Source organism: Stylophora pistillata, chromosome 13 (assembly GCF_964205215.1).
Source record: "Stylophora pistillata chromosome 13, jaStyPist1.2, whole genome shotgun sequence".
NCBI classification, from domain to species: Eukaryota; Metazoa; Cnidaria; class Anthozoa; order Scleractinia; family Pocilloporidae; genus Stylophora; species Stylophora pistillata.
Window position 1 is genome coordinate 6,096,231 of NC_142531.1, and position 27,995 is coordinate 6,124,225.

Sequence of the window (27,995 nt, forward strand, 5' to 3'; positions counted from 1 at the left end):
TACTATATGAACTGCAATTCATTGTTTTGTATATTTTATTTTCAACTACCTCACACTAGACAGAAATCAGGCAAACTTCATGGAAGACTTCAAACTAACATTGACTCACATATATACAAATAAACACCACCTAACACCTAACTCACTTAAGTACCAACAAAAAGCTGCACATGCAGACCAAAGCAAGCACTTTATAACATTGTTACCTTAGTTTATTCTGTCACTAATAATAAATAACCACTTGGTCTTAACCCAAAAATTGTCATCTTAATTAGTTCCTAAGGCTGGTTTATTAAAAGCCAGTTGACAAAAAGGCCAAAATTCAAACTAGATTTTCATTCTTCAGGTAGAAAAATGCATACTGGGGGTTTATTTACAAGACTAGTGTACGTATGTAAGGGCTAACTTTTAGTGGGGGTTTATATTTTTGTGATGCAAAACATAAATACAAGAGCATAATACTGTCTTCAAATTTACACAACTGAATCAACTTGACACATATCTACAAGGTGCTTGTAATGATAAAATTAAGGCACAGTGTTCAAATGATTTTCACACTCATTTCACATGTAAATTCATATGCATGTGGAGGGATTTAAAAAGTATTTGAAAAGCATGTGAAAAATGTCAACCTTCCCAACTCAGTGTTTACACATGCCTTTCAAATGGTTCTCAAAGCCTTAATATGAAAGACCTGCATGCACTCTAGAGTCTCAACCAACATTTGAACTGACCCTGACTATGAAAGCAAAGGAGCACCTGGTATGCATTTGTATTAAAACAATTATAATAAACTTCATTGTGTTTTGAACAACTGGCCTAGCTCTCTAACATCTACAAGTAAATAAATATTTGTGAGTGCCTGTGACACATTGACATATTACTACATTCACTTCACAATATCACCACACCATGCAGTTCTATATACTGATATATCACTATCATTCATTATAGTTTGCCACTAAATTTTCTCCAGTTCTTATTGGTTTAAATTGATCACGTGACGCGATAGTGTTCATTGTGGAAAGACACTACCAGCCCATAGTACCCGCCCACGGAAAATACCCGGATGGATAGTGCCCATCCGCAGAAAATACCTGGATTGATAGTACCCATCTGTGAAAAGTTTTGAATAGTTTGACGGCCGTGAAGTTAGGCAGATCAGAAAAACAGTGACTTTTCAATTCTGACAGGTATAACATATTATTTAGCCAATGTACCGTTGTGAATTATTGACATTTGTGACAAGCTATAGGACTGGTGCGGAAGAAAATTTAGTGGTGAACAATAAAAACAATAGAGTGTTTATGTCTCGGAGCTATTGGTCTGATAGTTGCCCCTTGGAAATTTGACGTCCTTAAAACTAGCATATTTGCCCGAGAAGCTTTGCTCCTCGGGCAAATATTTGTTTTAAGAACATCAAATTTCCGCGGGGCAACTATCAGCTGATAGTTTCTCGACAGAAACACTCTATTGTTTAAATACATGGATGTGCATTTCAGTGAAAGGGAAGTGTGTATAAAAGTAGCAAAAATGTGATACAAGATCCAGGAGAAGATAACATTTTATAAATTACACAATCAATATATTACCTTGTAATACCTTTATAATAATATTACATAAAAACCTTCTTTGTAGGTTTATTCACTGTATATTCTACAACCGCATGAATGTTGTCAATGATTTGTTGAGAGTGCAGGAAAGAGTAACAATGACCTCATATCTTTTTGTTTAATGAATATAATTCTTGTTCTAAAAAAAATCAGGCTGCGGTTGTTCAAGCGGTGGATAATGCTATCCAATGGATAAATCACTATCCAGCGGATTACTGTTACCAAAACGTAACTGCGCTATCCACTGGATAGGGATTTATCCAGTGTATAGCGTTATCCATCCTTCGAACAACCGGGGCCTGAACCTTAAAAAAGGAATGCAACACTGGCCTTTAAGCCACTAGAGGGTAGTCACCCTATCAGCACCAATATCTGCCTGGAATGGATGTTGCCCCGTGGTTTATGGGACCAACTTCATCTCATGTCACCCGAACAATTTCAGCTCAGGTTAAGAGGGTTTGCACGGGGAAATTGTCATATTAGCAAGGGAAGCTGACCAGCTATCTCATGTAAAAACATCTAAACTTTGCAGAGGAATAAAGTTGAGATTAGATCTTTGACACCCAGCTAGCCCAGTAGACCATACAGGTCTCATATTGGTTCAAAAGATGTTTCTGCTTCAAGTGAGGCTTCTGACAGTCTGCTGGCAAGGGCGGTAGGACGACTGCATGATAGGAGAAAAAAAAGGCAAAAAACAAATTAGGGATATTACTTAAACAACATGCCTTAAAACAAATGCTCGTCAAACATCTTTTAACCCTTTTGCTCCTAAAATGTTATTAGTAACTCTCCTTAGTGTCTGCCATACAATTCTTATCATGTTAGTTTAGAGAATTTGGCATTGTATCAACTAATAAATCCCCTAATTGATATTTTTCTTTATTCTCATCACTTGCCTGCTTGATTTAGTATTGATACTTTAAAGAAAATTGTTTTCTGGGTCACTCCAGATTTAAAATATGCAAGTCTGCTAAAAAACTTGGTATTATGCTTCTGGTTAAAATCAAGGATTCATTCTCTTAATCAGATGCACAGTATATACGAGGCAGACAGTGGATTACCTTCTACCATCCATGAATCGTTGTAGAACCTGATCAGGATCACCTTGCAAGCTGTTCCTGCTTCCATGTCCTTGCTGGATGAGTTCAAGTTTTTTCAGCCTCTCCTCATTCTTATTTGCTACTTCATCCACATTAAAACTTGTGACAGAATTTAAAGAGAAACCACCTGGAGTGGGAGGCTTGTAAGTGTCATGAGGCTGAAAATAAACATCAAATGCCATAGTTTGTCACATAGCTAGTGTACTACAAATTGTTTTCAATTAAAGTTTTCCTTTGCCTCAACTACTTTCACAAAGGGAAATGAAGAGTTGGAAACTAGAGATCTCCCCTAATGTTCTAACTACTTTGCAGGGTTTTGGCATATAAACTTCATCATAAATTTGACGTGTAACTAAGAAACAATAACTATTAACTGACACACCCAAAACACAACTTTCTAGCAACATCTGCCTACTTCAAAACACACAGCAAATTTTAGTGCATACTTGGGCTAAAAAACAGTAGGGAGTCTTGTGACTATGCATTTGTAACGTTCCACATAAAATTATTTTCTCTTTTGCCTAATATTGATCTGCTGAGAAGAGTTTGTTACATCAGTGTGTGAAATCCAAAAAACACTTGTCTTAAGGAAGAGATGTTCACTTCGTTCTAACAATTTATGACATGAAAACAAAGTGTCCCTCGCATACAGTCATCTCTCTCACAAACTGTCACTGGAGAAACCTGTGTTTGGCACTTGGGAAAACTTGAAAAGGTTAAAGCTATCTTACTCTGGGGTTCCTTGCCATTTCTTCAAGTTGCTTCCATCTCCGTCTTTCTCTGGCAGATGATTGCCTTGGCCTAGAGGAAACCATTTGTTCTATTGGTAGCAGTTGCTTTGGATCATCAACAGCAAGGAATTGACTCTCTGATTCCAAAAGGGAGTCACGACTTGCTGGACGTCTTGCCAACTAGAAAGAGATCAACCAGATGATGCAATATAAATTATAATAAGTCAGAGGAAGCTTCGTTCAACTTTAACAACTGTGGCATTTATTACAGTATCGGAAGACAACTGTGTAAGGAGAAATTTCATTCTTCACATTAGTGCCTTATTGACATCAATCTCTCAGTAAATGATAGCAGTTTTCTGGTTTGCTCTCCTAGCTTAAAAATAATACTTTTCAATACCAATGACAAAGGGGTAACTACAAACAGTCTATATTTAACTCTAAGTCATGGTTGGAATTATCCAAAATTATTAAAAGCTACTCTGAAAACTTTGTATTAACTAAAGGCTTTGTAAGAGAAATAAGATAGGAGAAATGTTAAAATAAAAGAAAAATACTTACTTGGTAAGGTTGTCCCCCTCTAGGAGACTGTTTGTTACTCTTGCTGGGATCTATTGACATCACAATAATTGTATGTCAGAGTGACTGTCAACATAAGACATTACTGGATGTTGCAATATATGCCAACACAATCTCACACCAAAAATGTCAAATTCAGGTCTCAAAGAAAAAAAAAAAAAAAAAGTTTGATCTTGACCCAGCTCACACCCTCTACCCCTTTACTACCCTAACATCAGCAGGAATATTCTCCATACTGTTCTCTATAAATATCCTACATGCTGACAAGGAGAATTTGTTGAACAATCAAGAGCTTATTTAGTGGGTAATCATTTCTTTTATTCTCATGACCTGAATGTGTGATTCAGGGGTGATATTTTAGGGAGAAATAAGATGCAAGTCACTCTTAGGGGTCAGGGAGTTGAGGAACATGGGGGGAGGGGGTCAGGAGAAATAACATGTAAGTCACTCTTAAGGCTGGTTTTCATTAGCGACGGAGTCGTAAGAGCGCTTATGACCAGTGAAAATTGAAAAACGGAGTCGTAAGCGGAGTCATAAGCTCGACAGAATCGGAGTCGGAAGAATCAGAACGTTTCCATTTTCTTCCGTTTCCGCTTATGACTCCGTTGCTTACGATCTAGTGAAAACTGCATTGTCAGAGTCGGAAGCGGAAGCGGAAGAATAAACCAATCACAATACTTTATTTCAGGCCTGCTAAAGTACAAATTTTGGCGCCAAAGACAACATGGCGGACGAAGAACAAGTTTGGCTCCTATTTATCATTATTTTGCGCAGGCAGAGACAGTACAGGAATAATATCGTTCGAAAAAGAAAGAAATTTTGGGTTTGTGATATCTATCGACGTCGAGCAGCTTAGGAAGAGTATGCTAACCTCATCAGCGAACTAAAACTTGGTGATCGTGAATTGTACTTTCGGTAGGTTTCGAGTATTTTAACTTTTAATTTCGTAATTTTACAATCAAGCTCACGCGTTTAAATTTGTTATGGCTATTTGTGCATTTTGGAAAGATGGAATCGAGCATTGTGATTGATTTATTCTTCCCCTTCCGCTTCCGACTCAGACAATGCAGTTTTCACTAGATCGTATCACTCCACACTTCTGATTACGACTCCGACTACGACTCCGTCGCAAGTGAAAACCAGCCTTTAGGGGTCAAGGAGTTGAGGAACATGGGGGGAGGGGGTCAGGAGAAATTAGATGCAAGTCACTCTTAGGGGTCAAAGGGTTAATAACCAGTTTCTCATTCCTTGAGACAAATTGAGCTGAGATAGCAGCTACCTTAGTCAACATATTTTAAAAGGGGAAAAAAATCCAACATATTTGTGAATTATATATTTCTCTTCTCAACATCTAAAATACAAGGAGGGGAAAATTAACTTAATGGTGAAGTTTTCGCTGTGTGAAAATCAGTCTTTTGTTATCCACTCACTTGATCTTAATGCTGCCAGTTTATCTTCTTGCTCTCTGTACATGGAACACAGAAAAATCTGTTAACACTTCAACTGTTCGATGAATCTCTTTCAAGCACTCGCATTTATTAGTCTCTAGTGTTTGTGTGTGTAGTTCTGCTACCAGTAATCAGCTCTGAACAATAATTAAAGACCAGGCCCTGGTTGTTTGAAGGATGGATAATGCTATACACTGGATATCCAGTGGATAGTGCAGTACGTTTTGGTAACACTTATCTGCTGGATAACGATTTATCCGTTGGTTAGTATTATCCGCCCTTTGAACAACCAGAGCCAGTTCTAGAGCTCCCCATTTTTAGCACTTTAATTTTTACTGACTGTCATTTCCAACCTGAGAAATGCCTGTTGTTGAAGATCTAATACACTGCCAGTGGACACTGGATCTGGAAACTTGCTTCTAAATTCCCCAGCAAGAGAAGATGTTTCTAACCACCAAAACAAACAGTAAAAATACTAAATAACTAATAATTATAATGAAAAAAGAAAAGCAAAGTGAAAAGACCTTGAGAAAATTATGACAGGGTTCAATTGACTCTCTGACTTGCATTATATCATTACCTCAAGCTCACTAACACTTCACAACCTACAATTATCTAGAACATTTTAAAAGACACATAGCTAATTGGATGCTGTGCATTATGTAAACATTTCAGTTTACCTTCATATTTCATCCTGTTAAACTCATCAGCTGCTGAAAATCCCTGCAAAATAGAGCAAAAAAAATATCTTTCTTTTATAACAAAGTCATTTCACGCATTTTTCTGAAAAAAAAAAAACCTCCACAAAAAAAATCTCATGAATTTCAGCAGTGGATATACCAGTAATACAATATAGTTCTATCATACCTCAGCATCTTTCTTTACTACTGCTGTTTTGTTGGAAAGAGCTCTGTCAAATATATCAACATCCCTTCTACCTCTGCCCAGAGAAAATAGCACAATTATATTCATTTGAAAAAGAAAAAGAAAATGATAATTGCTTTGCTTACAGAATTTTCTTCCCTGCAGTGTTTCTTTCTACCAATTACTTTAAAAACGCTTTACTCCTAAAATCTGATTGTTAATTCTACCCTCTTGCTACCACAGAATTCCTTTGGTGGTAGATCAAGATAAGTTTGAATATTCTCGTTACCTGTTTGGTGGATATTGTATAGATCTTATTGGGAGAAGTTACATGTTGATCACTTCTAGGAATTAAAGGTGTAACCATATGTGTACTTGTAGGGAAAGACTAAACTTGCAGGTCCTTAATCAATTAGTGAGTTAATTTTCAACGTTGATAAAATTCATACCTTCTACTTTCTAGGTCATCAGGAACTCTCTGCATTTCAGAATAACCTTTCTGTAACAACAGGAAAAGTATAATTCGAGACATGGATTTTCTAGTTAATGACAAATGCATACTCAGTACAAATAAATCCATACTGTTCTGAGCAAAATGTGATGTCTAACTTTTGATAAGTAACTATGTAAACACCAAGCTATAGGAAACTTATAACAGCTAGGCTATTAAACTAAGTTTGAATTAAAATTTAGTTTCCCTTGTCCTCACTCTTTGCACTTAAAACCTGCCCTTCCCATTTGCATTGAAATATATGTTTTTTCAAAATATGGAGGATTAACTTGGAAGCGAAGATTGGATAGACTTTTCTACAGTAACAATAAAATGTAACATAACCTCCACTTCTGATGAAATTAACTCTGATCTCCACTAATAATAGTTTTAAATTTAGTTTCTACTCATATCAATATAGGTCAGAAAATGGCATTAATTTAAAGTAAGAAAAATATTGTGGTCTCCAAATTTAAAGGGAGGCAATTCTAGAATTTACCATATCAATATCTTATCATATAAACACAACTGTGGAGAAGGCAATACATACAGACGTATTTCAAATTAGACAGGGGAAAAAGAACTATAAAAAAAAAACATACTGCAGCCGTAGAATGATCCATTTGCTGCTGCACTCTTTTCTCTTCATGTTTAAGCTGTTGCCTGAGTGCTGTCAGCTGACTCAGTACATCCCTATCCGGTGTATCTCTCCTGACAGGTTCTTTGAGAAAATGATAATCAACTTAATATAAAGGAAATGATCCTCAACTGGAGAAATTTTTTGGATTGCAAAACAAATGCTCCTTGCAACTTCCATTAAAGAGAATAGTGTACACCTGGTTAAAACCATTTTGATCTGAAATTCAGATAAATCAATTATAACATAAATCATACCTAGGCCTGGCCTTCTTCTGGTCTGCACCGGAGGGGGAGGAGATGCTGCTATATACCCTAATTGCATGAAATAATTAACAACTATTCACCGAAGTGGAGGTGGTTAGGTGGTGGATATTTACCGAGCCGTGAAGCGGCGAGGTAAATATCCACCACCTAACCACCTCCACTTCGGTGAATAGTTGTTTTAGTATATACTAAAACAGTGAGATAATATACTGCTTCGTCGTTAATTTTGAGCGATTTCTTCGCTGGTCATGGATGCCAACCGGGACGCCATTTTTTCCCGAGTTGCTCGGAGGTAAATAGCAAAGGATATTCGGAGTTTGACTAGCCAATCAGAGCACGCCATCAATGCTATCCACTGTTTTAGTATATACTAATAATACAAATTCAATATGTGCTCATGCAGACCCAATCCCGCTTACTGATCATGAGAGCCCTTAGAGATATTTTCAAACTTTAAACCTTTGGGAAAAAAATGAATGTGAGTGAAGTTTTCTCAAAAAGCTATTATAAATTATGTTTTTCATTAGCTATTCCACAAGAATCACTTGTTTTTTTGTAAATAAGAGTCAATTTCTCCTCACCATTTGTATTTTGTGGTGTCTGTTTGTTAGCTAGTGTTGGAATCGGAGGTGAGGATGACCTGAAGTCAGCAGTAACATCACCCTCCTCCTATAGGAAGGAAGGAAAAAAAAATTGTTTTAGGCATATTGTCAAAACATTCTCCTTGCCACCAACTTCTTCAAGTAGCAATAATTTTTAATTGGTGAATTATTCTATCCATGAAATGAATATCATGGAATTTTCAGCTTTCATGAAACACAAAGCTGCATGTGATGTCCCCTTCTTGATGCAATTCTACTGGACTGACAAGCTCAATATACCATCCAATAAACAAATATTGTTCCACGCAATTGCAACATTTTTATGTCAAATATTTGATGTATTGATAAGTGTTTCCACATTTGCAAGTATTATATAATAACGACTTTTTCCACACTTTTCAACTTTTCATCAAATAAGTTCAAAGGCGTACTAACCTAAACTTGTGTTGTTTTCACAAGCAAATTAAGGTACAAAAATGTTTCAAATATTCTATCAGACTTGGGCCCACATCTTCATGGAAATTCAAAAAGCACACAAAATTGTCACAAAATATAAGTTCAGCCTTCATCAGCTTAATTACTACATCATAATCATACATACCTCCATTTTCTTGCGGACAGTGGGTATGGGAGGTGAACTGCTTCTTTCCTGTGCTGAGGAGCCCTAACATAGAGAGGGAAATACAACATTTTATTAACCTGTGAGCAGCAATACAAGAGGATGCAACATATTTCAAACTTTTAATACAGAAGTATGAATTCCTAGACAACAATGGAAGAACAAGAAGACCAATGGCTTGCTCAGCTATTTTACTTTCAGGTTTACAATTAGGCTTAAGCAACTTTCAAATGACTGCTGGAAGTTATCTGGGATTCCGTTAGTTTTGCTTTACTTTGCAAAGTGATTGGTCTGGAAAACTCATGCCACCCTCTAAACTAAACAGATGCAGAACCAAAACCGATCACAATTTCGTCACCTATAAATCTGCACTTATGGCAGCTTCTTTTTATTTTTTTTACTGTGAGTTCTCACAGGCTCTGTGACATTTTCCTTTGTTCTGTTTTGCCACTGCCTTTACTTTTGGTTTTGTCTTTAAAACAAAAGATTTTCATGCCCACCTGACCAGCAGCTTTCTTGGCTGCTAATTCAGCGTCAAGTTTCCGTTTGAGCTCTGCCTGCCTCTGTTCCTCCATTTCTTTCTTTTTCTTATCTGCTTCTCTTTTTTTTGCCTCTTGAGCTTCTTTAATCTGTTCATTCTTCAATCTTGCCTAAGGCACAAAAGTTTTAAAATTAGTGCTCATGATAAGCTGAGCAGCTGAACCCACCAAGGTTGGTAAAGGTTCATGATTCAGTAACCTTAAGGATTGGTTAAAAACATTTATTCATAATTAGGAGTAAATACTGCACATTTAAGTACCTCTTCTTCTTTCTTTCGATTTTTTTCTTGTTCTTCTTCAAAATTTTTCTGCATCTTTAGCCTTTCCTCTGCTACTCTTCTTTCCTAAATGAAAAAATGAATGATTCAAAAATCATGTGTCCAGCAAAACAAGCCATGAGAATAAAGAAACAATATGTATTGTCCCCACCAAAATATCAAATCCTAAGGGGAAACCAAGAAGGAAGTATAATACTCTAAGCAAGAAAAATTAACTGGATGAATCTTGCAAAGTGAAAGGGTTCATTTAAAATTGACTCTCAAGGTTAAAAAGTGAAAAGGACCCTAAGAGGTTAGTATGATTTATTTTTCCAAACGAAAAAAACTTTAAACTGTATGCACTTTACAACATTGGTTGTTTTTGTACAACTGGGGAAAAAGATATCAAGAATGCTAGAGCAATTATAACGACAATTAGACGTAATCTGTTAAGTTAAATCCTACCAATTCTTCTTCCTCTCGTTTTATTTTCTCAAGTTCTTCCTTTTTCTTTTTCTCCTTTTCTTCAACCTGTAAATTGAAAATGGTTGTTAAAATATAAAATCATATCCACCTTTAAGTGTTACTGCTCACAAAATTCAAAATAGACACGACTGTGCACTGCATGACACATCCATAGTTGTAATTAAAAGTACCTGTTTTCGGAGAAGCTCCTGGTACTCCAATCTGGCTGCTCTTTTCAGATCATCCTTATTACAATTATAAAAGAAATAAAAAATAGTCTTGACATCAGCCCTGAAGTACACTTAGCCCTTAAAACCCTAACATCACCTGTTCTCGTAACCCATTTACAAAACATCTTATCACAAAGATAAACAGGATGAGGGAGTCATGGCACATTTTTCTGAAAGAGTGATGTTCAGCAGGCATCCACACTTAACAACTATTCACCAAAATGGAGATGAATAGTGATGAATATTTACCAAGCCATGAAGTTATTCAGTTATTCACCAACACTGAGGTGAACAACAGTGCTGTTTCTACAAAAAAACCAGTTTATTTCTCTCAATACGCCAAAACATGGTTGGAAATAAAACTCTTGACAGGTAGTTTTGTCTCTTTAGCTGCTCAGAGGTGAATGGTATTTGGTATTCACCTCCAAAATAGCCAATCAGCATATGCAAAAAGGTACTATTCAATTGACATGTGTGATATTTATCTACTATTCACCAAAGTGGAGCTGGTTAGTGGTGGATATTTACCGAGCCGCAAAGCGGCGAGGTAAATATCCACTGCTAACCACCGACACTGAGGTGAATAGTTGTTTTAGTATATATTAAAACAGTGAGATAATTTACACCACTGTCGTTAATTTGAGTGATTTCTTTGCTTGTCACGGATGCAAACTGGGGCGCTATTTTTTCCCGAGTTGCTCGGAGGTAAATAGCAAAGGATATTCGGAGTTTGACTAGCCAATCAGAGCGCGTCTTCGACGCTATCCACTGTTTTAGTATATACTAAATACTAAATAATATGGTGGCACAAAGTTTCATTATTGAAAGAGATTTGCTGCTCATGGAATGTTAAATCTCAATAAATATATTCCTAGCTACCTGTGGCTGAGTTTCCTTGAGGGGATCAGACCTTCCAAATGTTGTCCTTGGTACATTTCCAGATAACTCTAATAACAAAACATCATAGAAGAAAGCAATTGTACACAGTTAGATAGTGGTGAAATTAAAAAATAAACCATGATTTCAATTTTCTATGACTTATTGATCATACAAGTGACGTTAACAATGTTCAAAACTAAAGTGAAACCACAAAGGGCAGCTGAGTGGGTTTCACAGCAAAGTCACTGTCGGCATATTTCAGAAATTCACAATTGCTTTTAAAAGAGAGCTTTTTTCCTCTGATATGGCCAGGATTGCTGAGCTCTGTGTTACATGTTATGTCATTTTATTGTTGATATCCTCATCGACAATGGTTCTTGACCAATGAGGGCACAAGAATTTCTACAGTTACACTAAAATTTATAGCTAGAACAGCTAACCAGCCAGTTATTACAAGTGTAACTCAAAACATGATATTTATTGTTTAATCTGGAGGTGCTAGACCCTTGCTATGCCAAGCAAACCACAAAGAATGGTAGAATAGGCCTTTTGCAGTTAGAGATCAAGTGCTTAGATACCGCATAGCAATGCCTTACTGGAGACCAAGCATTCCAATGATCTCAGACAAAATAGAGATCACAGAGGTCTGTATTCCAACAAAAAATACAGCAGATAACCTTTTGACCTGTTATCCACTGTATTCTTTGTTTGAATGCAGACCTCTGTGACCTCTATACTGTCTAAGATCACTGGAGTGCTTGCTCTCCAGTATGGCATTGCTATGCGGTATCTAAGCATGTGATCTCTAGCTGCAAAAGGCCTACTGTTGGTATATTTTACTTTCTTTTTGCCAAGAGTGGACTTACCATTACTCAAGTCTTTGGGATAAACTCAAAATCATTCATTCATAACCAAACAATTACACAAAATGTAAATTTTTCAAACATGGATGAAATTTTTTCTTTTCTTTCAGGCTCTAATTGTCACTGTTGTAGAAGTAGCCAGATTGCTGGAGATACTAGTAAGTAAGGGATTTGGCCTGGCCCCTGTTTCATTTTTATGCTGCATCACTTAGGAGACCATTATTACAGGCTACATGTACCTAGTTTGCCAAAACAGTGGCTTGCCTTGGTTTGGATTTTTAGAAAAAAAAATACCTGCAGCTTGTACTGGACTGGTCTGAAAGTTTCCTCTTTGTCTTGGGGATAAGTAAGGGTCATTCGATGCTGGTAAATCAAATCTAGTCTCCACTGGAGGTGGTTGTTCCCGAGGGCTGACATTTACTCCTTCATTGTTATACTGCTTTAAAGTACGCAAATTAGCTAAGGAAAGAAATATTATAGCATCTCAGTGAAATACACAACTTTCTAACAACCTTTCTATTAGGAAAAAATAGTTGAAAAGGTGAGCCAACTGGGGTGGAGGAAATCTCACGAATGTCCATGACCACCCTTCTATAATCTGGCTGAACCGTGTATTTGGAAGCATTTCAAGACAGCCTTTTAAAGCTGGGCTCCTCAGAGAAAAGAGTTAAAGACACCTGACGATTCATTCTCAGAAAAAAGGTGGATGGCATTAAAGAAATCAGAAAAAGGCAATCCTGCAGCTCTTCTGCTTGTGGGTTGGCTACAAAGTTAAAGACCCTTTGACACAAAACTAGCCGTTCCAAAAAACAGGGTCTTATGCACTTTAGTAATGAATAGAAAGATGTAGAAAGATGGAAAGATATACGTCTAGTTACTGCCTTTATAGGCTCCAATTCAATCACCAGCTTACCAACAAGGTGTCCTCCAGAATCTCTAATGGGTGCACCAGCTCCACCCTTACCCCAAGGATTGTAATTAGCTGCTTCTTGTTCAATCTTCCTGTCATATCTGATAAACCAAAAATATTCCTAATACGTTTTTCAGAACACACCAATAGCATTATTTCTTTCATGCTTCTGTCAATTGTTTACTGGCATTTTAGTGACAAAACAACCACTGATTTTTCAGTACCAAAAGTTATCAATATCAAGTATAACATAGTACAATCAACTTTCTTTCCAATATTCTCATTCTCTTTTTTTTTCCAGGATTAACAAGTCATACTTGGATTTCTAAAAATAAGACTTGAACTAGATTTTCAGTGTAGCCTGACCTCTCCTTTTCCTCCTTTTCTTTCCGTTTCTTTTCTTCTCTTTCCTGCATCTAAAAGTCAAAGAAATTCTTAAAATATTGTAACACAATATCTTGCTTTTAAGACCTTCTAGCTAAATGTCTCCTTCCCATAGGCTCTAGATTAGAGCCCTGTAATTTATTGTAACCACTAAGGCACTGCATCTCCCACTACATTTCAAGGACAAAACAGTTTCACAAATCAAATACCTGTCTCTTTAACTCTTCTTGATATGCTTGCTGAGTGGCTTTTTTCTTGTCTACCAATGCTGGATCATTAGTGCCTGCTCCAATACTGCTATAACTCCCTGGGGGTTGCAGATGGGAGCGAGGGCTTAGCTCACCCTCACCCCCCTGGGGAAAGGATGATGGAGCAGGAGTGGTGTGCCCTGTAACAATAAATCAGATAAGTAAAACAATGACTGTTTATCAGCAGACTCAAAAAAAGAAAAAGAAAAAAAAAAAAAAAAACATGACTCATAGAATCACAGAAGAATTACATGGACTACAGAATAATTATTTTCAACTTCCTTTGAAATGACCATAAGTACTCAAAAAAGCCTTCTTTGCTCCAAATATGTAGCCTTACACAGCATGTTAAAAAAATAATTTATTGAAGTGGAACTTTTACAATTAAGTTCAGTTGCATAAAAGACAGAAAATTTCTACACTAGTATATTTGAGTTCTGATTCACTTAAGAATGTATGGATTCACAACTGAAGACTTAAAATGAATAAAATCATAGTATATCATACAATTTCTATACCACAGACAATGTATTCCACTACATTGGTTTCTTAATGAATGTGCAACCCTGGTTTGCAAATGAGCACCTGACTGTATTATTGAACTGAAGCAATATCACTTGAAAATAACATATATTTTTTTCACATTATGATCCTTTTTATCAAATCGAATTCCAGTCTGTCACCAAAATAGACAGAGATGAGTACTATGCTATTTGGCAAATAAAGTACCCTAACCCAATTCAATCACAAAAATGACTCTTAAAAATATAAAAATTTCCCAAATTACCTCCAGACATTCCACCATCCAGCACTGGGCCTCCCTTGTTTGCTTGACCTCTTGTGGAATCCAAAGGCCCATTCAATAATGGGGCTTGCGGAGCCCCCGCCTCTAGAGACCCATAGTAGTAGTATGGGTCATCATAAGGATTTGAGTGAATGGCAGGATGAGGAGGAGGTCTGGAACTAGGTCCATAGTTGGCCAGGGATGTGTCATAGCCTTGGGGCTGTGGAGGATGTGATCTTCTATTCGTATTTGGAGGGGTTCTGTCGAGCTAAAGGAAAAAGTTGATTCTTTGAAATTCTGGAATGGAAATCGAAGAAGCTAGACCTAGAGATATTTCTGGATCCTTACACCAATACATGATTTCAAATAGGATGATCTTTTCTGCTTGAGCGACTCAAAACTCAATTAGATTCCTAAAGTTACAATTATGTCCACCTGAACTAGTAACATTTTCATAGTTTGAAGCTATTTCAACATCTGTTGCAGGTTAAGATCGGCATTCAGGTAAACCCTTTCATTGTCAAGATCCAAATTTCAATTATTTACATTGTCTGCTCTGCACTGATATGTCTCTTTCTTCTCAACACCCTTCTTCCTGAAACTGTATAATTGGAATTATAGGAGAAATTTTATTTTGGTCACCCATGTGACAAGTTGTGTGACTTTTTTATAATACTGTATTGTGATTCTGTCAATCAGCTTTGTATGCGTCATTGTCCAAGCATGTACGAGGACCTAGGGTTTTCTAGGAGCAGCACGTAGTTCGGTCATCCTGGCACAGTGTGATTTTCAATAAACTGTTTAAACCTTTATTTGCCATTTCTTACAACCCCTGTGAGTGAAAGGATTGAAATGATTTCAAATTTGATTGGTTGTACTTTCCTGGTTTTAAGAATTGTGATTGTTAGTTTGCAACAAAAGCAAATTGATAACCACAAATAAAACTAGTTTAAAATCATATAATTTTGACCTAAATTCATTTTGGACTGTAACAAATCCGTTTTACAGATTGAACAAACTATTGCATTAAGGAAAAAAAGGGACCTAAAGGAATAATTACAACAACTTATAACAACAACAAATACAGAGGGACAATGCAAAAACTGAAAGAAAGATAATATCAACCTGAGAGTTCACTGGCCCACTGCCATTTTGCTCAACTCCCAAATGAAGCAGTTTTTCTCTGAAAACAAAATATAAAATTATGGATCTAATAATTAAATCACTGAAATATAAAAAGCTTATAATCATATCTTAATTCTAGAAACTATACAGATAGCAAACATCTCCATGTGGATCAACTGTTCACTTTTAGCTGCTAGTAGTGCAAAATTTCAGAAACACTTCATGCAATTTATTGCACTATCAGTAAATAGAGGAGCTGATGTTAAAACCCTGGGCAAATCACTGTGTTGTGACTCTGAGCAGGACATCAGCCTTACAGGGTGCCTCTTTCTAATCCAATAAATAAACTGTTCTAGGAAGCTTCACAAATTGTCATGTAGCTGCCTACTTTGACTACCATGCAGTTCTGGGGCCCGTTTCTCAAAAGTCCTGGTAACTTAAGGGGCCTATAAAGCTGCTTTGTTTTCATTTAAGATGGGCCTTTCAAAAGTTTTGAAAAAGATACAATAAAACTATCAAAAGGGAAACAAAAAGGACTGGTTTGGGTGCTACAACCTACTTTTCTATCCTTTAAATTTTGATTTTAAAACATGGCTTCAGGCCCCAGCGGAAACAAGGGATAGAAACCATGTTATGCACCTGCCACAAGGAGTGCAAGGTACCTTTTTTTGTTGTTTGCCTGTTCTTGCATTTGTTGTTGCAGCTCCCTCTTATACTGCTCCTGTTTCTTGGCCTTATCAACCTTTGATTCCTGTGAACCTGAAGATATCAAATGGTTGAAATTATTGCTTGAATCTCTTTCTCCTGTAGTGCAAACATACAAAGGAACTAAAATAACATTTGGTATAATTAAAAGCCTAGCTAGTTCTGCGATCATCCAAGAAGAAGCTGTGATGTGGATAACAATCAACAACAGAGGCAAGTACTACATACAATGTGAGACAAACAAATATTCTTCACTACTAGCTGGCTTTGTGTTATCATCAGTTGTTGATACTTTGTTCACAAAAGAGTGATTGAAACTCACTTATTATTTTAATATCTGTCACTTTACCTCCAATAATTCCAGCTCCTTCAAGAGGCGCTGAGTGTGATCTAATGCCAGTGTCTGTTTTGCTTCTCCTAAGTGTTTCATCTGGTGGAGGTTCTCTAGAAGGGCAAAAAGGGTAAAACACTGTTTCTATAAAAACAAGATATTAAATTAAAGAAACTGGAAGAAACGCTAAGCGTCAACAGTCTTTAAATCTGTGGTGCATTGTGCAGCCAGCTTCACACTTCAAGATCCTGGTCAGTAAAACTGAAAAAGATTTTTCAAGGTAATGCTCTCATTAAATAATCATTTATCATACCTGGAAATTCATAGAAAACTAACACAAATCAATAAAAGTTACTTCATGCAAACAATACACTTGAATTTTATTAATATTCTGACCTGGTAACCCTTACAAGATGTCAGGAGGACAATAAAAACTTTTGTAAATCATGGCATGAGGCCAAGTGTTTTACAAACCTACCTCATCATCTGCCAACATCCCACATGGGTTACTATGCCAGCAAACTAATAACAACTTGGTCTTTTACTAAAACCATTTTAACTACACATAAGATAATCATATAAATATTGTGACAAATGCTTTTTCATTTATTTACAAGAGTTAAAATATTCAGTAGAACTCAGTAAACTGACCGCTGTAACAACAGGTTGAACTTAACATTATACAGTTACCTTTCCGGCAAATGAGCGCTATTTCTTCTCTGTGGTCTTTTCCCTCTTCTTCTCATCTAACCACACAAGGAAGCAATGTACCTTGTTAAATACACTCAAAATGAGTTGTAATTATTTAGCAGAGAGGTTGGGATTTAAACTAGGGTAATAAAATACAAACTTGTTAAAAAAACAAACCCAGTCTAAAAGTTCCTCATCTTCATCTTCATCATCATAATAATCAAGTTTTCTTCTGGGCTTGACCCATCCACTGAAAATGAAATAAACCCAAGTAAAGCTATATTAGGTTGTGGCTTAGCTTGTAATTTGGAATATTTTTCTACTTTTACTTATAACAATAGGATCTCAAATAAAAATTAATAGTAAATTTTGACACTGGAAAAGTCAAAGCAACAAATTACTTGCAGGTATAATTTCAAGGTTATTTATGTCCGGCAGAAACAAAAAGACTTACTTATCATCCAAGTCTTCGTCGCCATGAAAACGAACACGCCTGGGGGATTCAGAGATAAGGAAATTAGCTATCACTGAATAACATTATAATTTTACTGTAGACTAATTACCTGCCAATATCATGGTGCTCAAAGATCCTCATTTAAAGATAGATCTTCATTTCCTTTTTATTCCACATAACATTATCTTACTTTGATTCAAAACTTTTTTCTCTCCTGGCTCTTGGCTGATTCCTGCTGAATCTCTGTGAGACCACAAAAAAAGAAAAGCAATTTTTGAATGTCATCAATAAAATAGAAATTAATCAAATTCATGTTCATGTTAATCACAACTGCGACCATCACATAACTGAACCAGTACATGTTTGATATCTAAACCAAACTAAATTTGCATCTTACATCATAATCATAATTATCATCTTCATATCTCTGGCTAAGATATCCATCACTGCGTGAGTTCTGCTTATATTGTGGAGCATTCAGTCTCATGGGCCTGGAGGAGAGAGAGAGAGAGAGAGAGAGAGAGAGAGAAGAGAGAGAGAGAGAGAGAGAGAGAGAGAGAGAGAGAGAGAGAGAGAGAGAGAGAGAGAGAGAGAGAGAGAGTAGATGATATGGTTCAAATGAATTTATTAATAATGTTACACCATTCTTTAGAGAGGCACTGTAAGAGTAGAGTATCTTGCTCAAGAACACAATGCATTGGCCCAGCCCAGTCTCCAACCTGAACCTCTCAACCCGGAGTCCAGTCCCCTTGACCATTAGGCCACTGTACCCTCAGCAACATCTACCAAAGAAAACTTTTAAATTGCTGAAAATACCTTTCTGGTCCAGAGTCATAGTCATCAAAGCCTCTGTAATACCAAAAAGACAGGTACAAATTGTTTAAATACCAGTGGACAAAAAAATTTCCATTTTTATCATCAAACCCAAAACAGAATAATGCAGAGAATCACAATGTACAGCAAGTACGAGAACATACCTATATCTTCTCTCTTGGGCACGCTTTCTTTGTAAAAGATCTTCATAAGATTCAAACAAGTTGCTTGGTTGTCTGTTTCCACCTAGAATGAAGCCGATAATAAACTAAACATGGGTGTGTTAATTTATTACAGGGATTTACATAACTTTTTCCTTGAGTGGCTGCTAATGGTCAATAAGGCAAAACCCAAACAAGAGAACCTGCGTAGTCTTACAGGCAGCAGTAGACCACTGGTGGTAACCAGCTTTGATTACACTCCCTTTCACCAAGATCTAGAACCAGTTAAATAGAGAATTTCTAGTTTATTTCTAAAGAATATAGAAAGAAGTTTTTCCGTCCAGCCACAAGCTACCATGGGACAAAGAAAAAATTGTGAGTCTACATGAGGAATTCCACAAAGACTCTATGGTGAGCAAGGCCCATCATGAAGTTTATAATTATATAACATTTTGAAGAATGTTATGATTTATCTAGGTGCTATAATTCTTTAACATTTCTTCATTTTTAAATTCATGTACATTGGTCATTTTCACACTAGAGGACGGACAAATCGTCTTAGACAAACAAATCGTCTCATGTGAAAACGGGACGAACAAATTTTTCGACGAACAAATCGTCTGATATTTGGCCCTCTGGAAAGACAATTTTTTGAAGACGATTTGTCTGTCGAGACGAACAAGTCGACGACAGTATGACTTAAATTCATATCAGACAGTGAAATGTTCGATTTTCTCGCCGTGAGGAAATGGGACTAGCAACAGAGCGAGGTTTTATGGGAAGTTTCAACATGGCGGCAGCGATTTTGCTTTACAACACGACCTAGTGCCAGTTCTCTTTACGCTCATAAGATGGACAACTTTTCGACATATGGCCTTCTCGAATTCAAATTCGACAAACAAATGCCAGACGATTTGTCCATCCTCTAGTGTGAAAACAGCCATTCTTTTTTTTGATGAATAAACAGGAGCTATTAAATAGTTACTTCTGTTTGCTAACCAAGACATTTACCTCTGTCTTGGACATCAGAGGCTCTTCCCAAATCCTGTGTAGAAAAAACAACAGTTAAAACATAATGCATGTCCATCACTCTAGCCCTAAATATCTACCGTATACAGCCGCGAGAAGTAAAAGAAATCAAATAGTTCTAACAGCTCCAAAAACATTGATTGTAACATAGTTGAAATCCTGATAATTCCTTGTACTTTTTAGCAATCAGATGCAAGTATATTTACAAAAGCATGGCTTTTAAAAATATCATTTACATCATAGTTCTCTTTTCCCCTTCTTCTGTTTTTATGGGAGTCATCATCATCTGTGTATTCATCCCTCCTTGTTTGGGACTAAGGAAAATGATACAAATGGTAACTTGAGATTAATCTAATTTGTTAAAATTACAAATAACATGTTGTTTACTTCTATCCCCCCTACACAAATCCAATTTATCTCAATGGCTTTCCTCTAACCATGGTTCCACAATTACATCAGCTTTGCAGTGCTATCTTTTTTTGAGCCACTCAAAAGTAAACCCCTCTTCTTTTTCAATAATTTCAAAAAAATGTATTTTTCTGTTACGAATAATTGGCAAGAATGTCTCTTAAAATGACCTTCACCAATTACCAGTAAAATTTTGCCAAAATTTGAATCCTCTTAGCTGCCTATAGGTTACCAACAGGCTTCTAACAAGCAACAAGCTAGCTGCCAAAACTCCTCTGGCACAAGAGCTACCAAATCTTAGAAAAACAATTTATTTCAGCACTTTTAAATTTTCATTTTGTGAATGTAGGGGGTAACTGCAAAAGAAAACTTTTCTTACGAAAAGTTTGGTAAAGTTATTAATTGTAGTGAGTTCAAGGCTCTTAGTAAGAATAAATTCCTAACACCTTGTCAAACTGAAGCAGTGTACATCACCTTTGATGTTGATAAATATATATAATGCAACAAAACGTTTGAATTCTTCGAATCATAATAGGGGCTAAGTACTGCTAAATGACACACGTGTTCAAAAGCTTTCATAATAAAAAGACTGATACTAAAGTAAATAAAATATAATCACTTTGGCAACAGAATGAGCTCACAAATATCTAAACCTATGTCTCGTGAAAGTAGAATATTATCCCCAGTTTACAACAACTAAATCTAAAAGCTTACAGTTTAAAAAATTACCAAAAGGTGAAAACAGCTGTCACGAAAGTTCAATTTTCCACCAAGAAGTCCAAACCTTTCAACAGTTCGGCATGTTTCTTTTAGTAAGTCCAATTGAGCCCAATTCATGACATGATTGCTTCAATTTTTCTCCTCCTTTTCATTTTAACTACTCAATCTAAGACTGAAATTATCTTTGCCTGATGTCCATCAATATAAATAACCATAACCAACTGCCTTTATGAGCCACGATTTAGTGGTTGAGTTCTTGACTTTCAAACAAGAAAAATGCTTCTTATTTCATCACCAAAATTTAAGAATTGAAGTTGAGAAATTTAAACTTAAGCAATAATCAGTTGAGTTGAAAACTTTTGTCAGTTCTTACTCATTACAAACACCACCTGCCTAGGATAACTGACATTATGCAAACTACTTGTTATGTGGGAGGAATATAATCAATATTATTAATTATTTATGTTAGAGAGGGGATACTGAATGTGATCAGAACTAGAACTGTTATAATTCCGAAATTAGAGAGCCTAATTCTCGAAAAATGTTATAAGCATTTTAACCACTGAATTGAAAAAAGAAACCTTGAAACTAATTATTTTTAATGAATCGTGATGATCTCTGAAATTATCAGCACCAAATTTATCTAACACATCTGCCCAGTTGTAGCCTGGAGACAAGGCCATGAGCGATAGTAAGTCAAAACTAAGTTGTTGACTGAATGACAAGAAATCAATTATTTTTGCTGTTGTAAAATAGGAGAACAAATAATTTGGCAGATAGTTTCATTATTTCCTTCACACATATCTCAACCCTCTAGCAATCTGAACACTATGAATTTTTTAGTATGATTTTCTACAATTACTAATTCTTGGTTCCAACTATTATCAAAATACTAACTTATCATGATAGCATGTTTTGTAATACTGGTATATCAGCAAATTTATAATGACAGTGTTAAAGGCAAGGGAACCATTACTGTCCACTAAACAGCTCACTTAATTATAAATCTCACAAATTTGGTATTACGTAACATACCATTAATCATGCAAAAAGCACTCAACCGCATAAAATAAAATTTTGAAGATCACATCACTGTTAGAGTACTTTATGGTTGAGTGCCATTAAAAACCAAAACCAAATTAATCACTGACAGTGAACAATCATAAAAAAAGAGGATTAATTGACCACTTCACTCCCAAAATTTCATCAGAGTTAGCTCCGATTTCATGAATTCTTCTCACTGTCTGCCATACAATTCTTATCATGTTAGTTTGAAGAATTTGGTATTGGATCACCTAATAATACCCTGATTGATATTTTTCGTTGTTCTAATACTTGTCTGCTTGATATTGTATTGCTACAGTAAGTAGAAATTCTGTCATTGGAGTTTAAGAGTTAATGAATGGTATAAGAGATGACTTAAATTGGAGTTTAGCCTTCCTGTTTGTTGCTGTCATACAAATCATGGTGTAACTCCCTTGTAAGTGCTTGATATTACTTACAACTGTTGACAAAGTTCAATCAAGATCAGTTGTTTTTATCACAAATTCAAAAGAAATGAGGAAAACTACAAAAACACTTACCTCTCTTGACTTGTATCCTGGATAAGGGGATGTGTTGGAGTCCAATAAAGCAGGGCTAGCTTTCCCTGTGCTGCGGAAATTTTTCTATGACCAGGACACAGTGAAATTCAGTTAATGAGCAAATTTCTGCATCTTCAAGTTATGTTACCTGGTATCTTTATCATATTAAATGATTTATGCACATGATTGAACAAGATTTTGCTCTTCTCAAATTGCTCAACCACAACCAGTAAATTACTCTGATTTAAATTAATATCACTAATTACATTAGGTTGATATTTAAATAGCTAAAGTTAGCCTTTTTATTGTCATTAGCCTACAACTCGATAGTTTTTCAAACAACTCCAGAAACTGTCTGCCTTAAAATAGTCATGATAATGATACAATAGTCATGATAAACTGTCTGCCTTAAATAGTCATGATAATATTATCAAGTTATTTAAAATGTCTACTTAAACCCTGTCATTCCACAAAGTAACTAAAACGTAATTTCTCCTCATATCCAGAAAATGGCTGCATGAAGAAAATACAATCGGCAGAGCCATCAGCTTGTGGCAACACCAAGTTCATCCAACTAATGGTGATTACATGGTAATTAATGTAAAGAAGCTGGAGGGGAAAGTAGTTCCTATATTACAATTTCATATGGATGACTGTCAGTTGAGTTCCCAAAGTAGCTGGGATTGATTCAGGAAACTTACACCAATCTTAACCAATCACATACAAAATAGCTGCATCTTGGTCATTCACATTTTCTACCCTTCAGCCAGTTTGTTTTTTTCTCTGTTTGAGTTCTTAATGGTTCCTAGAAATATTTTCCTTTGTTAATTAAACTGGCTGTTGCAGTCACCTTCGTTTTTGGTTTATGACACTCAATCCAAAAGATGTCTATCAGACAAATTAATGGTTACCTCTGCTAGATATTTTCTATAATCCTCTTTCCTCTCTTGACGCAACCTTTGTTGGTGTTTTTCATAACCACCCAACTTCAGGCCTCCTACATCATTGTCTTCCTCAAGGGTTGCTACTAATAAAAAGCAATCATAAAACAGTATTTAATAAATTACATTTTAGGATAACAATTCTAACAAAAAAAAATACCATTCTAGTCAATGTTAATCTGGTCAATCAGACCAAGCTACTTCTGTCAGCCTATGGGACCAGGGATAAGCTCTATCATCTGTGAGTGTGAGTTATAATCAGACTTAAATGTCAGCTAAGATAATGTTAATTATATTCATGTCTTACAGCCAAGAAAATGACTTAAATAAGTTAAACTTTATAAATGACAAAGTTATGCTTGAAATACAGTTTACCTTTAGCCTTTGTTCTTGTCTCAGATGCTGGAGTAGTAGCCACTTGGCCATGCCTGGATAGAGATGAGCTGACACTTACAACTGACATTGTTTTCATCAAACATTTACAAATAAGTAAATTAAAAAAAAAAAATCTCAGTGACTTGTTAGCAGTTGTAAAATACATCAAATTGTCTCCTCTCAGTCTTGTTATAATCTGCATAGTTTTAAACTCTAATAACTACCTTAGAGGTAAATCTTTATAAGCAGTTTTTTAGAAAAGCTTTCAAGATAAAAGTTAGTGATAATAATTTTGAACGATGTTTCGACCTCACTGAGGTCATTTTCAAGCTGATGAAAAGGAAAATTTTTACATATATGTACTAAATTCAAGACGTGGGAATGATAAAGGCGATAAAATAGAAGTGATAAAATTGCAAAGGAGACAATACGAATAAATTAATATGAGAGTTGACGAAAGTAAAACTATAAATTATACGAAGATACCGTAAATTATTATAAAAATAGCTTTGTGCAGATTGAGTCTGACTTGGCAACCTAAGCTGAAAAATTGGAACTGACATTTCTCCTGTGTACACTAACAGAAAGATTGGATATGAGTTAAAACCAACGGAAAAGAAGCCCAACATCATCAATCAGCAGCGCATTGTGTATTATTTTAAGTGTGGTCTGTGTGATGCAGACTATGTCGGCTACACATGCTGGCACCTCTACCAATGTGCTGAAGAACACAAAGCATCTCAGTCTTCAATCGGGACCACATTAAAGAGCGGCATGGGCATCCCCCAACTGACTTGCACCTGGGCATACCCCAAGTGACTTGCACCACAGTTTCAAAATCCTGAAGAAATGCAAAGGTAAACTGGGCTGCCTAATTTACGAGATGCTTTTTATAAGAAAAATTAAGCCAAGCTTGAACAAACAGTCAGACTCAATCCGCGCAAAGCTATTTTTATAATAATTTACGGTATCTTTATTACCGGTAACAAAGATTTAGTAATACATAGACAGGTAAAAACGAACGATATAAAATCCCGACGTTTCGGCGACTTCATGACGCCATTATCAAGGGTACAAATGAAAATAAAATTAACAAATGCGATTTCAAGAGTTACAACTAATTTGCATAGGGGAGGTAGCTACACAAATACTTTAGCACGGATAGAATCCGTTTGCAGGTTAAAACTCGGTGTTAATTGTTTGATGTAAAGCATCTCGTTGACAAGACAATAGAATTTGTTCATGCACTTCTTGAGAACTTTGAAACAGCTGTTTCAAAGCTACCTCCCCTATGCAAATTAGTTGTAACTCTTGAACTCACATTTGTTAATTTTCATTTCATTTGTACCCTTGATAATGGCACCATGAAGTCGCTGAAACGTCGGGATTTTATATCGTTTGTTTTTACCTGTCTATGTACGGTATCTTTGCATAATTTATAGTTTTACTTTCGTCAACTCTCATATTAATTTATTCGTATTGTCTCCTTTGCAATTTTATCACTTCTATTTAACCCCTAGCGTTTACATATTTCTATATTTTATCGCCTTTATCATTCCCACGTCTTGAATTTAGTACACATAAGTAAAAATTTTCCTTTTCATCAGCTTGAAAATGACCTCATAGAGGTAAATCTTCCAAATAAAATATAATCAAGGTAACAATTTCAAGTGAGCATAAAATTGTGAGCCCTAATGTTCCAGTAGACATAAGTCGTAGCCCTTGACAAGAAGTAAGGGCAAAACAGGAACTTTGCAGGTGAAAAAAAATATTGAGACTGCAAAGTACCAGAAAAAAAAACTGCCAGACTTGACCATAGGCACAAAGAAGAAGATCACTACATTTCGTTATCATCACACGAATAAATACTGATTACAGCTGACATTACCTGTTATCAGGTTTGTGTCCTCTTGGGCTTGTTCTGCTGCGGTCCTATAACAATATATAAAAATGACTTAAGGCTGATAGTTTCTAAAGAAACTGTTAGGGGCTGCGTCAGTGGGGTTAACGAAATAATTTGGATATATCAACAAAGTTGAAATGGTAAATTGACCACTGTAACGATTACAAAAGCTGATGTTTCAAGTGTTAGCCCTTTGTCGGAGCAAATAGAGGAATTGTGGGTTGTGTGTGCTTTTAAAGGCAGAAAAACATGAGAAAACGAGAAAAACATGAATAAATTAGTGGAATAAAAAGCATTCATTGATCCCCGTGGGATTTAGCCTGCCGGTTTGAAAGATGACAATTCCTCTATTCACTCTGACGAAGGGCTAACGCTCAAAACGTCAGCTTTTGTAATGGTTACGGTGGCCAATTTACCATTTCAACTTTGTTGATATATCCAATATATAAAAATGATTATGTTAAATGCTATCATTTGGATAACACCTCTACATTCAAAAACCATCATTGCTCAGCTGAAGATGGGCATGTAAATAACATACAGTCTGGTTAATATAGGTCAAGAGTTATAAAATGCAGTATTTAACAACTAAACTCGCATTTGTTAATTTTAATTTCATTCGTACCCTTGATAATGGTGTCATGAAGTCGCCGAAACGTCGGGATATTATATCACTCGTTTTTACTTGTCTATAAATTTAACAATTAAACATTATAAAGAAAGTAAGGACACAAAAGATGTGTTCAATCAGTATATCATACACAGTACATGTACAGAGTCCTTTTTGCAATTAACTCCCTCACCTTTCAGCCAAAGTGTCAGATATATTATTGCAAAAATAATATCATTATATTTGGGTTTATGGGGAATGAAAGAGCAGTAGTACCACCAACTGTTAATTGGAAATTTAATTTGGTCATTGTTTTTAACTAACACATGATATTGGGCAAAACAACTTTTAACACATGATATTGGGCAAAACAACTTTTGGAACTTGCAGTGTGGGAAAATAAATTGTTTGTTTACCACACAAACAGCTTGTTAAATACTGTACTTGATAAATATCATGCTGTTGTGTAAAGCTGACAGATGTTTTGTGAAAAAACTGATATTCTGAGGCATTTACCCCGAAAAATAATTTCAAGTTAAGGATCTCATACAAAACATCGCAGAAAAAGTAATTTAACAATAGAGTGTTTCTGTCAAGGAACTATCAGCTGATAGTTGCCCTGCGGAAATTTGAAAAGTCACTGTTTTTCCAATCTGCCTAACTTAGTGGCCGTCAAACCATTCAAAATTTTTCACGGTTGAGTATTATCCATCCGGGTGTTTTCCGTGGACAGGCACTAATAATGGGCTGATAGTGTCTCTTAACGGATGAAAACTATCGCATCACGTGATAGATTTAAACCAATAAGAATAAGAGAAAATTATAAACCATTATAGTGGTGAACTATAATGGTTTATGGTTCACCTTCGCTCCGACGAAGGGCTAACGCTTGAAACGTCAGCTTTTGTAATCATTACGGTGGCCAATTTACCATTTCAACTTTGTTGATATATGCAAATTATTTCGTTACTCCCACCGACGCAGCCCCAAACAGTTTCTTTCGAAACTATCAGCCTTTATTCATTTGTATAATGGTTTATAACGTACTTGGACAGAATTTCCAGAATTTCCTCAGTGTCAATAAATTGGTGAACAAAATATTATTGGTAAAATCATCATTAAAAATCATGACCCTCATGAACAGTGTCTTCTCATCAATAACGTGCAGATCTATATGATGATTAAAAAACAGTTAATGTGAAACATAGAAGTTTAGACTTAAGTAAATTAATTGTCGTCAAAATATCACTTTTTACCTCGGTCTCTTGAGACCGCGACATTTCGGCCCTCTCCTGTTCAAGCTTTCGCTTCTGAGATTCAATGAAGCTTGCCAAGTCCTCTGCCATTGCAGAAAATATTTTTCTATGCCAAAAATGAAAATGACCAAAGCACAAATAGGAATATCCCGAAAGTTAGTTGTAGTCAAGTGGACAATAACAGTTCCTGCATGAATTCTCCGCTTTTTCTTGCATTGTCAGATTATTACAGCTAAAGGCCAGTTAGTAGTTCAAATGGTATGTCAGTGTAGATTCGGTTACAATAGGGCTAGAAAGAGTGAAACAACTTCAAAATTAGCATTCCAAAGTTGTTAGCGTTGATATCCGCCATGTTTTTAGTTACCATTACCCATGACGCCTCT

General features: G+C 35.9%; 1 protein-coding gene and 1 long non-coding RNA gene across 3 annotated transcripts; one reads left to right on the top strand and one right to left on the bottom strand.

Annotated features, from left to right (window-relative positions):
• Positions 1-17: 17 nt before the first annotated feature.
• LOC111326975 (centrosome and spindle pole-associated protein 1) lies at positions 18-27,989 on the bottom strand. Of its 2 annotated transcripts, XM_088744072.1 has the most exons (40): positions 27,613-27,989; positions 25,732-25,775; positions 23,844-23,896; positions 23,439-23,554; positions 22,528-22,611; positions 20,053-20,130; positions 19,799-19,832; positions 18,791-18,872; positions 18,630-18,662; positions 18,211-18,304; positions 18,004-18,056; positions 17,814-17,852; positions 17,537-17,609; positions 17,360-17,415; positions 16,688-16,782; positions 16,296-16,392; positions 15,634-15,691; positions 14,512-14,776; positions 13,686-13,864; positions 13,459-13,508; positions 13,096-13,193; positions 12,477-12,641; positions 11,320-11,387; positions 10,402-10,455; positions 10,211-10,276; positions 9,749-9,832; positions 9,450-9,599; positions 8,932-8,994; positions 8,310-8,397; positions 7,720-7,776; positions 7,428-7,546; positions 6,785-6,834; positions 6,339-6,411; positions 6,152-6,194; positions 5,825-5,918; positions 5,454-5,488; positions 4,006-4,055; positions 3,445-3,624; positions 2,675-2,871; positions 18-2,277 (listed from the first exon to the last, which is right to left on the bottom strand). In XM_088744072.1, the coding sequence occupies exons 1-40, from the start codon at positions 27,700-27,702 to the stop codon at positions 2,205-2,207; spliced, it is 3,480 nt and encodes a 1,159-aa protein (XP_088600198.1). In that variant the 5' UTR covers positions 27,703-27,989; the 3' UTR covers positions 18-2,204. The 2 variants fall into 2 exon arrangements, with proteins under 2 accessions (XP_088600198.1, XP_088600199.1); XM_088744073.1 differs by lacking the exons at positions 22,528-22,611; positions 23,439-23,554; positions 23,844-23,896; positions 25,732-25,775; positions 27,613-27,989 and adding an exon at positions 20,954-21,523.
• On the top strand, positions 21,497-25,206 carry LOC148717378 (uncharacterized). The gene is made up of 3 exons (XR_015994997.1): positions 21,497-21,635; positions 23,034-23,118; positions 23,868-25,206. It is a non-coding gene; the product is annotated as an uncharacterized LOC148717378 (long non-coding RNA).
• Positions 27,990-27,995: the final 6 nt, after the last annotated feature.